The sequence below is a fragment of the Ambystoma mexicanum genome, chromosome 3q, assembly GCF_040938575.1.
Source record: "Ambystoma mexicanum isolate Mex_15411 chromosome 3q, UKY_AmexF1_1, whole genome shotgun sequence".
In the NCBI taxonomy this organism is placed as follows: domain Eukaryota; kingdom Metazoa; phylum Chordata; class Amphibia; order Caudata; family Ambystomatidae; genus Ambystoma; species Ambystoma mexicanum.
The window spans coordinates 1,270,224,892-1,270,240,045 of NC_090926.1; the positions used below are offsets into that span (position 1 = coordinate 1,270,224,892).

General features: G+C 46.8%; 1 protein-coding gene across 18 annotated transcripts in view; it reads right to left on the bottom strand.

Annotated features, from left to right (window-relative positions):
* CACNA1A (calcium voltage-gated channel subunit alpha1 A) overlaps nucleotides 1–15,154 on the bottom strand; it is a 2,932,691-nt gene that overhangs the window by 1,525,193 nt on the left and 1,392,344 nt on the right. For all 18 annotated transcript variants that reach the window (XM_069604327.1, XM_069604317.1, XM_069604315.1 and 15 more), the window contains one exon: nucleotides 705–836. In XM_069604327.1, the coding sequence (XP_069460428.1) occupies nucleotides 705–836 (132 nt within the window). The remainder of the gene's footprint in view (nucleotides 1–704; nucleotides 837–15,154) is intronic.

Sequence of the window (15,154 nt, forward strand, 5' to 3'; positions counted from 1 at the left end):
GCAGTGCATGTGGGTGCAGCAGGCCAGTGTAAAAGAGGTCAGGTTGTGACTAGCACAGCTCATCATGGAATAAGTTAGCCCAACAGTGGTTATCGTGCCACCAGCATACAAGAAATGTGACAGGCAGGCAGCTCAGAAAAGATGTCTTTTTCTCAACAGCTGAAATGGCAAGAAGGAAGAATCCATCTCTCGGAGGATGGAGGCTTTTCAAGTAGTCAGCAAATGTGAGAAAAAGCAGTGGCAAGGCGCTATTTGTGTCACAACTCAGAGCAGACCCTGTGAGAGATAATGTCACCAAGGACTTCTTTAATCAAATGGTGCGAGGAATACTATAGAAACCTGCACTGAGGCAGGACCAGAAAGTGTCAAGGAATCCATGCCTGCAAATGCAAAACGTGACAACTATACATGACAGAAACAACTGAGTGGTTGGAAATTTCAGAACGACGAACAAGATGCATTGCACTCCAAGGGGCCAGAAATCTCCATGCACTCGATATTTCTGGTAAAGGCAAAATGCAGACCTCCGTCACCGTCTTTACCGAAGGTCAGTAACCGATTCAAGGTTGGTTAAAGGAAGACTCCAGCCTCGAACATATTTAATGGGAGAGGGTATTTTGTTTAAATTCCATACTGATTTTGATATTGGTTTAGGACAATAAAACTGTTTGAAATAAGGCCACTGACAAAGAGACTCTACTCACTGTCCCCCAAAAAGCTGCATTCCCAGGAGGGCAAAGACGACAATGAAGAGAAATAGTAGAAACAGCAAGCTGATGATGGATTTCATGGAACTCAAAAGAGACACCACCAGATTTCGCAGTGAAGCCCAATACCTATAGAAGAAAACACAGCTTCATTAATGCACCACCAAACATGGACCATCTTCAGCATTCGTAATCAAGAGGCCAAGCAGACACCTTGACAGCTGTTAGGAAGGAGAAACAATCGTCCCAGGGCGTCCAGCACTTTCGGATGAAACAGAAGCATGTGAATGTGCAGTATTTATTTTATTCATTATACGCCCAAACCCGAATGTGTCACGGCGTAGTTACAGACAACTTTGCACAAATGGATACAGTTAAAATCGATACTTTTACAAAATGGATGCAGTGGATACAGTTAGAATCAATACTTTTTACAATGGCCACATAGGGTTAAAGGTGCATAACCAGTCTGCTAAAGTGACAGGTGCAGCAGCCTAGAATTTGTTGAAAAGTCACGTTTTTAAGGACTTCTTGAAACAATGGCGACAGGGCTCCTTTCTAGTGTGTAATGAGAGTGTGTTCCATATTTTTGGAGCCATTACTGGAAAGTTGCTTCCCCCAGCTCTGGGACATTTATAGTGTGGGGCAGAGAGATGTGCATGTTTGTGTGATGTAAGTACTCTTGATGTCTTGTTCAAAGAGACAGTGTTGTTGAGATATGTAGGTGCCTTCTTGCCGAGACATTTATGGGTGACACAGAGTGATTTGAATATGATTCTGGCTTTTATGGGAGTTGTCTTCCCTCTTGGTAGTGGAGATTTGGACTGTTTTTTTAGTCCAAGGGCTGCTCGTAGAGCTTTATTTTGCAGCAATTGCAATTTGGCCAAGTTGGTGTTCGAGGTACCTAGCAGTAGAACATTGCAGTAGTCTAACTTCGATATGATGAGAGCCCGGGCTAGGTGCAGTCCTCTGGTGTGAGGAAATGACGACTTAAAGCAATCAGTTTGCATGTGTAGGAGGTGGCCGATGATAGTGCATTAACGTGTTTGGACATTGTTAAATTTGCATCTAAGTAAACGCCTAGGCGCTTATTACGCGTTTGGAGGCAGCCATGGAGCTACTAGCTCCATGGCTGCCTCCAAACCGGGCTCCTTTTCCGGGTTCCTGCAATGGGGACTTACCGGATCATTCCGACGTAGGAGGACCCGGTAATTCCTCCATGCAGGAATCATTCCCCATTCCCATTTGAGCCCCCATAGGGCTCAATGGGAAAGGGAATGGGGACGGAGGTAACAACAGGCACATTATAAGTGTCCCGTTGTTACCTCCCTCGTCCCCTCGCGGGACCCGGAAAGGACGCCTGGTTTTACCAGGCGTTGATCTGGGTCCCGCGATGGGAAGCTTGTAATCAGCCCTGACAGAATGAAGGGGGCCTGTCCCATACCGGCCCTCTTCATTCCGTCAGCGCAAGCCTCCTAATGAGGCCCCTAGTGTTTTAACCTGCTTTAGGACTGGAATTGGGGTTCCATCAATATTGATTGTTGAGTAGTCAGAGTGGAGGGCATTGGTTTTGGCTGGGTAACCTATGATGAGTATCTCTGTTTTCTCATCATTGAGGCAGAGACTGTTGATCGCCATTCGGCTTTGAATTATTGCATACATTTTATTGATCATAGTTGTATCCTGGTCATAGTTACCAGTGATAGGGATGAGGATCTGTGTGTCGTCAGCAAAATTCGTAAAAATGACACCCATGGCATCCAGGTCAGCAAATAATAGCTTAGTATGCGCATTGTATAACGTAGGCGACTGACAGGATCCTTGGGGGTACTCCTAGTGGAACTTGGATGGGGTCTGTGGCATCCTTGCCGATGGAGACGCCGGATGTTCGATCAGCAAGGAAGGATTTGCCCCAGGAGGTGGCTTCTTGAGAGAACTGAAAATCCTTAGCTAGTGTGGCACATAGTTTGTCAGGAGTTTCTCATTGCAGGAAAGTGAAACTAATAAGATGGTGGTCTGTCCAATCTACTGGTACAATGGAATCTATCGAGATAGGAGTATTTAGTGTGAGTATCCAGTCTAGTACTCTGCCCTTATTATGAGTGGGGGCATTGACTAACTGGGAGAAGTTCATATGTGTGACCGAGGCGTGGAGGGCATTAGCTTTGTGGTCTTGTTTGTCGTTGAATCCTAAATTAATATCGCCATGGATTATGAACTTGGTGTTGGGTTTGAGGTGGGGAGTAATGAGGGGTGGGATGTCCGATTCATGGTGGGTGTTATTATTGGGTGCTCTGTAGATAACCAACGTTGAAGGTAGTTTTCGGGTTAATTGTGAGTTTAACAAGAAGTAACTCGTATCCTTCTATTAAGTTCAGTGGGCAAGATCTAAGTTGCAGTTTGGATTTGGTCATTATGGCCACTCCACCTCCCTGTGCATTAAGTCCATCTGTCCTTGTAATCTTGAATCCTGTTGGGATTGCCAGCACTAGTAGGGGGCCTGAAGCTTGGTGTAGCCAGGTTTCAGTTACAAATAGTAGATCCAAATTGTTGGTCTAGGATAAGGTCATGGGTCTCAATGGCATGAGCTCATAGTGAGCGTACATTTAAAAGTGCACCTTTGAAGCTATGAGGACTGAGACTGTAGGGTCATGGCCAGGCTGCTTTGTTCAGGTACAGTATTGTATTGCACTATTAATTTGTTAGATTGGGGTGTGGGGATTATTTTTATTTTGGAGGGACTCAGTGTGCAAGGTTTTTGCGTTTGTGTGTGACAGGAGGCCTTTGAGGTAGGACTAGCAGGGTCGTGGTGGGAGGTGCACGCTCGTAATCTATTTAACCTAGCGGTTCCCCGAATGGGGCACATAGTAATGGGGGAGGCTAGCGAAAGTGTGGATCTGGGTGTTATGTAAAGCTCACCGAAGCTGCTGAGGGTGGTGTAGCAGTCAGAGGTTGGCAAGGTCTTACTTGTGGCGTCTGTAGTCATCACAGACTTGTTGCTACTGTTGGCGCCCTGAGTGCTCCGCTGGGCCAAAGTGACTTGAAATGGAGAGGTTTTGGGCAGTAGACTGGTGCAGGGGACAGGATGGCGACAGTGACATCCCAATCTGGCGAGGCCATTAACCACTGGGAGGAATGCGCCTTGTGAGCAGGGTATGGCGTTGTCTATAAATCGGAAGGGGCTCATATTGACAAGAGGCAGAGCTAGTTGAGTCCGGCACTAAATGAGTTACAGTATTGATAGTAATGGACAGTGCACATTGGCAAAATACACTTAGTGGTACGTTTTCCAGGCAAAACACAGTCTTTGTAGTGGGAGCAGTATGACTGTTGGTACAGTGCGGGTAATAAGCGTTGGCTGGATTAAAAACTATGCAGACTATTCTTGGCACAATAGTATAAAGCATCTAGATGCAAATACTAGGCATGTTAAGGAATCACAAATAGCGCTCAGCATATTCTAAAGCAATGACATGCAGGGTGGATCGTTACGGTACAGCCATATAGATGTGAGAAAGTGGCAAGGTAAGTACATTCAGGATTAATGTAGTGGTCAAATATTTTTCACAACAATGGATTGCACAGCATACATATCGAGCCAATGTGGCCAAATGGGTGCTCGTATTCTGGCGGCGGCGGCTGGCCGGTTCAATATGCAACAGTGGCGTGCACAACATTTACAAGTGTGGGTGTGCTAAATATCACGATTGTATTGCTAGATAAGGGTGAAACCTTCAAATTGCGGGACTAGGGGAGGACAGAATGAAGGGGAGTGACGCTAGAGGCCATAGTGGGGAAATGGTGGTGCATGTTTTTGCCCTAGTATACTTGGGGAATCAGACGACATTTTGGATAGTAGCATCCATATTGGAATAGATGCCTAGTGTTCTGAAGTCAGGGCCGCAGGCCCAATTGACACACATAGAACTAAAGTGTATGCAGGCAGGAATAGGTTGTAGCTTGGGCACCGGTGAGAAAGGCCAGAACTGCAGAGATTCATAGACCTTTTATTGTCTCATATTGCCAACATTTCATATCCCAGAAGGAATGCGCTCTGCAAGGCCACGAGGGGGTTGAGAGCTCACTGTAAAAAGTCATCCCACGTGAAGGAGGGCTAGAGCCTCTGACCTTTCCTGTCCCAGCTCTAAGTAATAGCACATGAAAGCCCCAGTCCCAAGACTCCCAGCATTCCAAGATACCAGCCAGTCCCAGACCACAATCATAAAACTCAATCGATCAGAAAATATCTGAAAACAGGGATCAGTTGCCTTCACCATAGGTCGCATAAGGTGCTGCAAGGTGCTGGGAGGGATAAAACAACATAGTTAAGAGGATGGAGGGGAACTGTGGTTAGGTTCCAACGTGTCTGGAATCGAGCTGTAGTTTGTTAGAAGCGATGGCCTCGAAATGTCCTCTCAGCCCATGTCTGCAGTACCAGGAGCACATCACGTTAGAAATAGAGCCAATAATTTTTTTCCATATAATTGACAATAAGCGACAGCTTTATGCCTGATGACACGCAAGGAGGAGCCCACGTGAAAGAAGTTGCACAGACAGGCTGGGACCAATGGCCTGTCATCCCTTATGCAGCCGGTAGCCTATGTAGGGTTTGAACATTATGTAACTTATATCACTGGTGACATAGTGCGCCTTCATAAAGTGCTGGTCATACTGATTTTGCCACAACGTTTCTTGGATGTGATCTCTGTCCAGGGTCTGGTGAATTTCAGAGGCCATAAATCTAGATGGGATGTCAAAAACCACAACTTCGCAAAGTCATTGGGTCGCCTGCTTCTTATCCAGGAAAACCTTTGGAGATTCTCTTATGCGCCCTTATGCTCTATTAACGCCCATACCTTGGTTGCTATGCTTGGCGGGCAATTCATAATTCCCTTAAGCTGGGATGCTGGCAAGTATTTCTTTTCAAAACTGTTCCAGTGTGACACCTATTCACTTGATCAAATGATTTGCTAAATCCAACGCCAACAGATCATTTATTGGCCATGTCGGTCATGTCCAGGCTCTTTTTAATATTATCAAATGCCTGTCTAATCTTTATAAAAACTTCCTAGTCACTTCCTATTCAGAGTTAATAGACCACAGAAGTGCACACCACAGTCATCTTTGCAAGATTGTTGTGATAATCTTAGCATCATGGTTCAACAAGACTTTCGAAAACTTATTTTCACAAACCCTTTTTTGGCATGAACAATTATTAAACTGAGTGGACGATAGTTGACCAACAGCTTTTTATATTTTTTATTGGAACAGAGATGAATCTATCTGGGCGGGGAGCCTTACATGATGGGTAGCACATAACTGCCTGTAACACATCTTCCACTGTAATCATGGCATCCAAGCTCTCCACAGTGTCATAATCTAGGCCCAATAGGATTATCGGATTATATTGTCGGTTTTAGGCAATCTAGGTCCTCAGCACTATAAAGTGCCATGCAAAAGTCTTTCATTAATTTTTGTTTGGTTATTTCAGCATGGTGGAGTTTCCCAGCTTGGTGCTTTGGCATAGCTATAGTGTTCCTATTGTTCACAGCTTTTAATTTTATAGCTAAGAGCCTACCTGTTTTATTGCTTTATCACAGTAGAACTGTTTAAACCGGAGCATAAACTATTTATCTTATCAGCAAGCAACACTTTTAGCACCCCTCTCCTTGACAGGGATTGATGAATTGTACCCTGGGAGCCAGTCCATTTACAAAAAGCCTCAAAATCCATTTTAAAATCCTCCTGTTTCTTCTGGTCTATGTAGCACTGATTCCAAGGGCTAGTGATCACACCCTAATCACCACTCTGCAAGTATCCCAAGAAAGATCTTCAGATATACTCTACCTAAATTACGGGTCAATTGCCTTTTCAATATTTTCACACTGCAGTAGGTCTTTCAACAATACTTCATTCAATCGCGCGTTCCACTGCGGTCACTGTGGGAGCATGATTCAAGAGCACTCGTTGACCTTTCTTCAAGGCTCATGCAGAATTCTGCAGTATCGAACTCAGAAACAGGAAATATCTTTTCTATCACCAACTTATCTCTCACAGGTCTTCCTTTCTCCGCCCTCCTACTCCTTGATCTTCAGGTCCCTGGTGCTCTAGCTCTTCTCTGTCTTCCTGGATTTTCCACTCGCAAAGCTCTACAAGGCATGTCTTCACTCTAGCATCTCCTCACCCTTGTGGTCAGTGACACAGGTTGTAGTAAAGTCTAATAGGGAAACTCTCTTAATAAATGGATACATATCAATATAACGGGCAGAGATTCAAGAAAAACACAATTTAACGAGAGGGATATTCAAGCACAGGTTCAAGTAAGGACCCTTATGCAAGTTTCCAATCTAAATAGTCTCTGATTAGAGTTGGGGAGCTCTGAATGATTCATACAAAGTTTGTTACAGTTTGGCATGCTTCACAAAACGTTATCAACACTCCATGAGTCGGTCCACGAGTCCAGAGCCCCTTCTGTGCGCAATGGAAAACTCTAGCTCTACTGTGATTTGAAGCCTATTCTCCAGATGATTGATGTGTTCCGTGTCTGACATGGACTGAATGTCAGGCTGCAGTCTCAGTTGTGCAGTGTGTTGAGATCTGAGCCAGTCACTGGTTTATACAAGATGACTTGAAAAGTACTCAACTCAAGCCATTGTTTATAAAGCTTTGACGATGGACAAAGCCTGAGGCGTCTTTGTCCGTCGGCAAAGCTTTATAAAAGATGGCTTGAATTAAGTACTTTTCAAGTCATCTTTTATAAACCTCAAAATATTTAATGGAATCCTTAGGTTCACCGAGGTTAAAGACGCCTCAGCGACCAGGCCTCAGGGAACAAAGGGACAGTAACTTTCTCTGGTGACCCCCTCGCACAAGGAGTCACCAGAGGAAGTTACAGTGACTGAAGTGCCAGCCAGCTACAGATACGCTGTGGCTGGCTGTCACTTCAGTCAGCTCGCCTCACTTAATGGTGGACGCATCACCCGTCGCGGCTGCAGCGGGATAATGCGCCCCACCAAAATTGTGGTGGGACTGGGGGCCCCAGCAGGCCCCCGGCTCAGCCCCACTTTTTGGAGACTGCCGGGGCCTGGCCCTGGCTAACTTAAAGCACTGCCCGTACCCATATGAGAAACCAAAAATAGGCGGGTCGGGGAACCTGAGTGAAAAAAGAGAAAACAAGGCAAAGTTGTACGGTTTGCAGGAGAGTAAACAAAGCAGAGACAAATCTATATTGTGAGTCTGTGACCCACATCCATGTGAAAGGCAGATGCCTGAAGTAACAAGGAACAAGAGGGTCTGGAATACGTTAAGAGAAAGAGAGACACTACATGAGAGTACAACAGCTTGGTAGGAGAATAAACAAAGCCGTTCAGATCCTTGCGAGTCTGAAACCCGCACCCATACAAGAAGTAGAGAATAAGGGGGACAAGGACCCTGGAAGTAAAACGGACATAATCCTATGTTTGGTAAGGAAGTCTGCCAAACTGGTAGGATAAAAGAAGAGTGAGAAAGAAGTATAACCTTGTGAATTATCTAATGATATTTTACCTAAAACGATACGGGGCTGAAAGGCCCAAAAGGAATGATAGGAGAAGAAGTCTAAGGGAAAGGAGCACAACTCTATTCTTGGAAACCTATATTTTTAACATTGTTTATTTCATCTCATTTGATTGCCCGAGAGACTGGGAACTTTTCTGTTCATTGGAACTACCAGGAAAACTTTATCATGTGAAGAAATTCATCCTAACACAGTTGGTTTTGGTTGTTAGTGTTAGGGATAAAAGTAAGAAGCAGGCTTTCGAGACACGACAGTGACAGACATTTTGGCTTTGCACATCCTGACAATTTCACTAGTTATTTTGAGGTAGGGATCCTCCTCTTAGCTTTAGGGATAGAGAGGCCTTTTTCCAACCCTTTCTTGATTAATAAAAGTCTGCACCCAAAAATATGCAACCATTTTGTCCGAGCCTTACTTCTGAACCCTTAAATTATACTTTTGGTTGGGTAGAATTTCTGCACGAGTTAATACATACTAGTTTCAGTAGGGTTTCATGGTGTTCTCCCAATGCGTTTCTATTAATACCCTTTTTCCTTTGTTAAACCCCTTATTCATGGCAACGTTTAGTGACATCCAGTGCTACAAAAGTGCACTCTCTCCGATACAATCCAAAAATCAATAACCATTTTCGCATACATGAGTATTTGGGCTTTGAGTTTTCTTCGCTTTGCAGAGCACTTATTTGGCTCCTTAAACATGGGACTTTGCACTTTTTTTGCTCCTGTCACTTAGGGCCTCATTACACGGTAGGCGGTAGGATTTAACGTTACCGGTAATGGTATACCGGTAACGTTAAATCCCCATGCGGATCACGACCTGGCTCACCGCTATTAGCGGCACCGCTAAGTAGGCTGCCACTAATAGCGGGCAGTCCGCGTGCGTGCGACCCACCATCCCGTAAATAGCGCCATGCCGCCAATAGCACGCTGTCAAGCGACCATGCTAATAGCGGCATGGTAAAGCACCTAAAACCCCTTACCGCCATGGCGCTAATACCGCCATCGCGAACCACCCGTTAAGAGAACTGAGCAGTGTTCCCACCTGCCACAGGTGGAGAAAATCAGCAAAGGTGGAGGCAATGGAGACTGTGGCAGCTCAAAAGGAGCACACCACACCCCTTCCCACACCCCTTCCCACACCAAGATGGTTTCAATATTGCCAGTATTACATGGCCTGGAGGATCTCATTGCAGTGCAGCTGCAACAACAACAGGCAGCACAAAGGAGACGCAGGAGGAGGACGAGGAGGAGGGCAAGACAGGCACAGCAAGCACCACCACAGCACCCAATCATACCACAAAGGCACCCACCAATCCCCAGGATCAGAGCCAGTCCTTTTAACCTAACCCCTGAGCAGATACACACCCTGTACCGTCTGGACAGGGCTACCATCACCAGCATCGTGGACATGATCCACGACGACATTGTGAGCCTCATAGACATCAGAACTGCCATCCCCCCGCTAATGAAGGTGGTGAGTGTGCTGCACTTCCTGGCCACAGGCACCTACCAGCATACAGTGGGACAGATGCATGGCATCTCACAACCAGTATTCTCCCGCACCCTGAACCAGGTACTCAATGCCCTCCTGAAGCATGCACCTGAACACATATCCATGCCACGGACTGCCCAGGAGATTGCAAACACAAAAGGTGGCTTCTGTTCACTGGCAGGCATCCCAAGTTGCATCAGGGCCATCGACTGTACCCATGTGGAATTGGTGGTCCCACATCACAATGAAGTAGTCTACCGAAACAGGAAGCAATTCCACTCTATCAATGTCCAAATGGTATGTGACGCCAACAAGATAATCACACATTGCTGTGCACGATTTCCCAGATCAACCCATGATTCCAGGGTCCTGCGGAACTCAACTATCCCACGCTACATGGAGCAACACACCGGACAACGTTCGTGGCTACTTGGTGAGTAGCAGGGCAAGTACATGGCAATGTGACTGGGGGGGGGAGAGATATGTACTCCAACTGGGTGTGAAGGGGGGGAGATACAAACTCCAACAGGGTGTGAAGGGGGGGGAGATACGTACTCCAACTGGGTGTGAAGGGGGGGAGAGATACGTACTCCAACTGGGTGTGAAGGGGGGGGGAGAGATACGTACTCCAACTGGGTGTAGCCTGTCGTATGTGGGCAAAATGCACATACAGATGTACGGAAATGTCCATCTGGGAAGGCGGCAACGTACTTGAGATGAACCGACATGCAAGTATAGGCTACACAACACAGATGGCATTCCAGGTCTAGTAACATTAAACATCCATCCACATACATATTGCACAACATTCCACGCCACAAAATACAAAAATTCCACACATGCCATCAAGATTGCACCATGAATTAGTCCAGCACAACATCAATAATGCAATGTGCCCTATAATACATGCAAAGGGATCACCACTAGCCATAGCATTTCCCCACGCACCTATTCCACCACTGAAGAGATGCCTCTCTGCATGGCAACATCAATGTTGGAATGGCAGTAAACCAGCAGTGTGGAAACATATCTGCCTGGGCCCAGGGACACCGAAGACCTCGCATCACCCAGGACATGTCAATTACTGTTTGGGGCATCAATGTGGCATGTCTACTTGCAGGGTCAACCTCCCCCTTGCACGTTGCTGTCACCCAGACCATCTGCATGTATGCTGTCATTTGTGTGCTTGAATCACAATGCGTTATCAATTTGTGTGATATGAACAGGCCGCACTTGAGGTGAACAGTAACAGGACCCCATTCCTTCCCCCACACAGATGATGCGGGCTATCCCCTGAAGACCTGGCTCCTCACACCTGTACGGAACCCACAGAACAGGCACGAGGAGGAATACAATCGTGCACATACCCGTACCCGCATCGTGATCGAGCAGACTTTTGGCCTTTTGAAGTCACGGTTTAGGTGCATTAGCAGGTCTGGCGGTGCTCTCCTGTATGGACATGAGAAGGTGGGCAAGATCACCACAGTATGTGTCATCCTGTACAATATGTGTATCAGACGGAATGTGCACTGCCCCCTGAGGTTGAAATGGAAGCACCTGATGGGGATGATGATGGGGATGCGGACGGAGGTGAAGGGGATGCAGGTCTTCCAAGAGCGGATGGGCAGGAGGGACGTGCTGTGAGACAGCATCTGATCAACCAAATATTCTGAGGAACATGTTTACGTACTGTCACATGGATATGGGTATCAATGCACTGGTGTATGTTTGGGAGCACGCAATGGACCCTGTCGCCAATAAAGTACACATACACAATGAAGATGTCCAAGCCTGTGTTTTGATCATAAACCAGTGTATTGAGAAACAGAAAGGTGTAGAGGTGGAAGTAACAAAACATCCCACCACCCTACCCCCCACCCCCCACAACAGACCCATAACACCCTACCCCCACAACAGACCCATAACACCCTACCCCCCACCCCCCACCAACAGTCCCTCATGTGTCTGGCATGTTTGCCCTGGCCAATGCACACAGATGAATCTCCATTGGCACCCTATTTGCCATTGTCTTTGGCAGCATCTTGGGGACGGTCAGTAGTGAACCTGGTAGTGCGTGTAGAACGCCGGAAGGGTCTTGTCTGTCTCGACCCCGAAGATGATGATGTGGCAGACTGGGCTGGCTGTGAAAAGTGGCGGTCCATGGTGTCGGCCATGCGAACAAGGACCTCCGTGAGCATCGCTATCTCGTTGCATAGCCTGTCGGTGTTAGCATCCATTCTCTCAGTGGAGTGCCTCACCGCCTCCACAATGTTCTCCCTGAGTCGGGCAGCCTCCTCGACATGCTGGCCAACCAGCACAGTCGGCTCATGTTGTCGCTCCAGGATGGTGGTCAGTTGTGGGGCAGTGCTGGGTGACCGTGCAGTGGATGCTGTGCCCTCTGATGCACCCACTGCAGCAGGTGAAGGTAACATGGGGGACATAATTGCTGGGTAGTTGTCCTCAACAGTCACATCAGACCCAGGGGTCTGAGTTGGGGCTGGCTCTGGGGTTCTAGGGGGGCTTGGGGTGTGCATCACCATAGGCTCCACTAGGGTGTCATCCGGATCGGATAGGGGGCCAGTGGCGGCTGCCTCACCAGCGGAGCTAGCCGCAGCTGATGGTGGGCCCTCGGTGGCAGGCATTGGTGCAAGTGGGTTCTCCACCGGTGGTGGGGCTGCAGTTTCTGGTGCAGCTACTACTGCCCTGGCAGTGGCACTGTGGCGATGTTTTCTGCTCGTCAGGTGTGGCCTTCCACCATTGCCCCTGGATGTTGTTGGGGTGTCCTCCGGCTCCTGTGCCCTTGGTCTCTTGCACGTAGCTGGTGCCTGGGATGCATCAGTGGCATCCTCACCATCTGTATGTGAGCCTGTCAGGGACGAGAAGGGGGATGGCATTGGTTGCGTTTCAATATACTTAATGCAGATTACGTAAATGATGCAGTTTTGGCCATTGGGACTTAGTAGTTGTGGATGCAGGTGATGTGCCAGTTCAGTGCCTCATCCATGCATGGTTGTGTTTGGAACTTGTCTCTGGTGATGTGTGCATGTTTGGGTCTGACACTGACTTGGTGAGGGATGGATGCATGTGTGGATGTGTGTCCATGCATGAGAGGAGTCTGTGCTCACATATGGGGGGGACAGTACATTCACACGCATCCTGTCATGTGTACACTCACCTCCATCTGAAGTGGTACCCACGCCGAACTCCATGCTGCCCACTCCTTCAATGGATTCGACGGCAATCAGGTTGGAACATGTCTCCTCCCATTCCTTCATTCGGATAGGTGAACCATCTCCACCGGCACTGGCAATGCGATGGTTTTCAGCCAAGATGCCCCTCACCCGCAGTCTGAGGTCGTCCCACCTCTTCCTGCATTCGCGCACAGTGCGCGTGCTGGTGCCCACAGCACTGACATTGACAGCTACCTCCTCCCAGATGGCTTTTTTTTCAATAAGGTTGGCCTGTGCATGTCATTAGCAAACACTACCTCAGCATTCTCAGCCAGGGTCTGTGTTAGCATGTTCAGTTCCTCTGGCGTATATTTCTCTTTGCGCTGCCTGTCAGAGGTTTTTTTTAGTGCCTTGGCCATGATGCAGGTGTCCCAGATGATTTTGCACTGCTCACAACTCGAAACAGGTCCTGGGGGCAGAGGATGGCAATGGATTGTGTTTTTAAAGATGGCCGCCGTGCTCTTTCTCGTTCCTGTGCGATGACGCTATTTCCGGTTCTGCAATTTGACGGTCACCGCTAATAGCGGTGACCGCTATTTGCATGTAGCGCGAGGGCGAAGGTGCTATCTGCACTATCGTGGAAGCCGGTAAGGGACTTTTAGGGGACTTTACCGGCATGGCGGTAGGGTCATTAACGGCATGGCGCTATGCTCGTGTCCGCGTACTCGTGATCGTGCGCTATTAGCGCCCTCTTGCGAGGGCGGACACGTTAATAGCGCCATTCCGCTAATTTGCGGTTTTTACCGCACAACATGTAATAAGGCCCTTAGTGTCTATTTTCCACGCACCCCTAACATCTGCAGCACTGCCTTGCCTGTTTCTTTTTGTTTTTCCAATTGGTGTCAGCATCATGGTAAGGGTACTGTTAATATGCAGTTATTACATGGAAAGTTTTCAGCATCATCACAGAAGCATAACCCACCCAAGTCCTTGGGAACTACACTCCTTTTTGTGTACCAAAACAAACTAACACAAAAGGAAACCTAATTCTCTCACTTGGATCACTGGGTCCTATTAAATCTCTACTCACAGGCACACATAGAATTCTATTAAAATCTGTCCATATTATTGGACCTCCACAAATACACATATAGAATGACCACCAAAGGAAACTCATTGATGTATCCCAATCTCAGTCATAAGGAATGTAGAGCCCTTGATAATTTAGCAACGGATGACTCTATTATCATCAAAGATGCAGACAAGGGAGGAAACATTGTCATTCTTGACAGACAAGATTACATTATTTTGGGACACAAACACCTGGATACACCAGTATGCTACATCAAAATCAAACAGAACCCCATGAATAACATTCTAAAGAATATAACCAGACAGCATTCACATGGCACAGCAAAGGCATTCTATTATATGAGGAGGACAGGGCCTTCTTGCATCAAGAAACATCCACTCTACCTTCCTATCAAAGATTGACAAGACATTTGACCAGCTACCAGAAGTAAGACTAATATTGAGTGGAATAGGTTGGATCACGGACGGCGCTGCAAAATATATAGAGTAATATCACCAACCAATGGTGCTCTAAATAGAATCCTATACCTGTGACTCCACACATTTCATAGAGCTACTCAAACCAATAATATGTCAAGACAACTTTTATTTGGCTGTATTCGACGCTGAAGCGCAATACACATCCATAGACCATGACCTGTTAATGAAATCGCTGGACTATCACTTTGCTGAACTGTCTGCCACCTACTATCTGCAACTGACAGCAATCAAAGAACTTGTTTTGTTCTCGATGAGGAACAACGGATTTGTCTTTGACAGGGAATACTATCAACAGACGAAAGGTGTAGTGATGGGAGCTTCTTATGCTCCATCGCTAGCTAACCTTTTCATGGCACAATATGAGCAGATACACGCTGCACAACATGTCACACTATCCAAACATGCATTGTATTGGCATCGGTACATTGATGATATTTTCCTAATATGGGATGGCGCAGAAGAAGAATTTTTCCAATATAGTGAATATCTTAGTACAAATACTTTTGGGTTGGAACTAAAGGGACGCATAAGCAATACAGAAATTGCTTTCTTGGATCTGTTACTCTGTATAAAAGGATAAAGCGATACATGCCCGCACCTACAGTAAACCAGCAGAGGTAAACTTAACGCTACTAGGAGCCAGCTGTCATAAATAACAG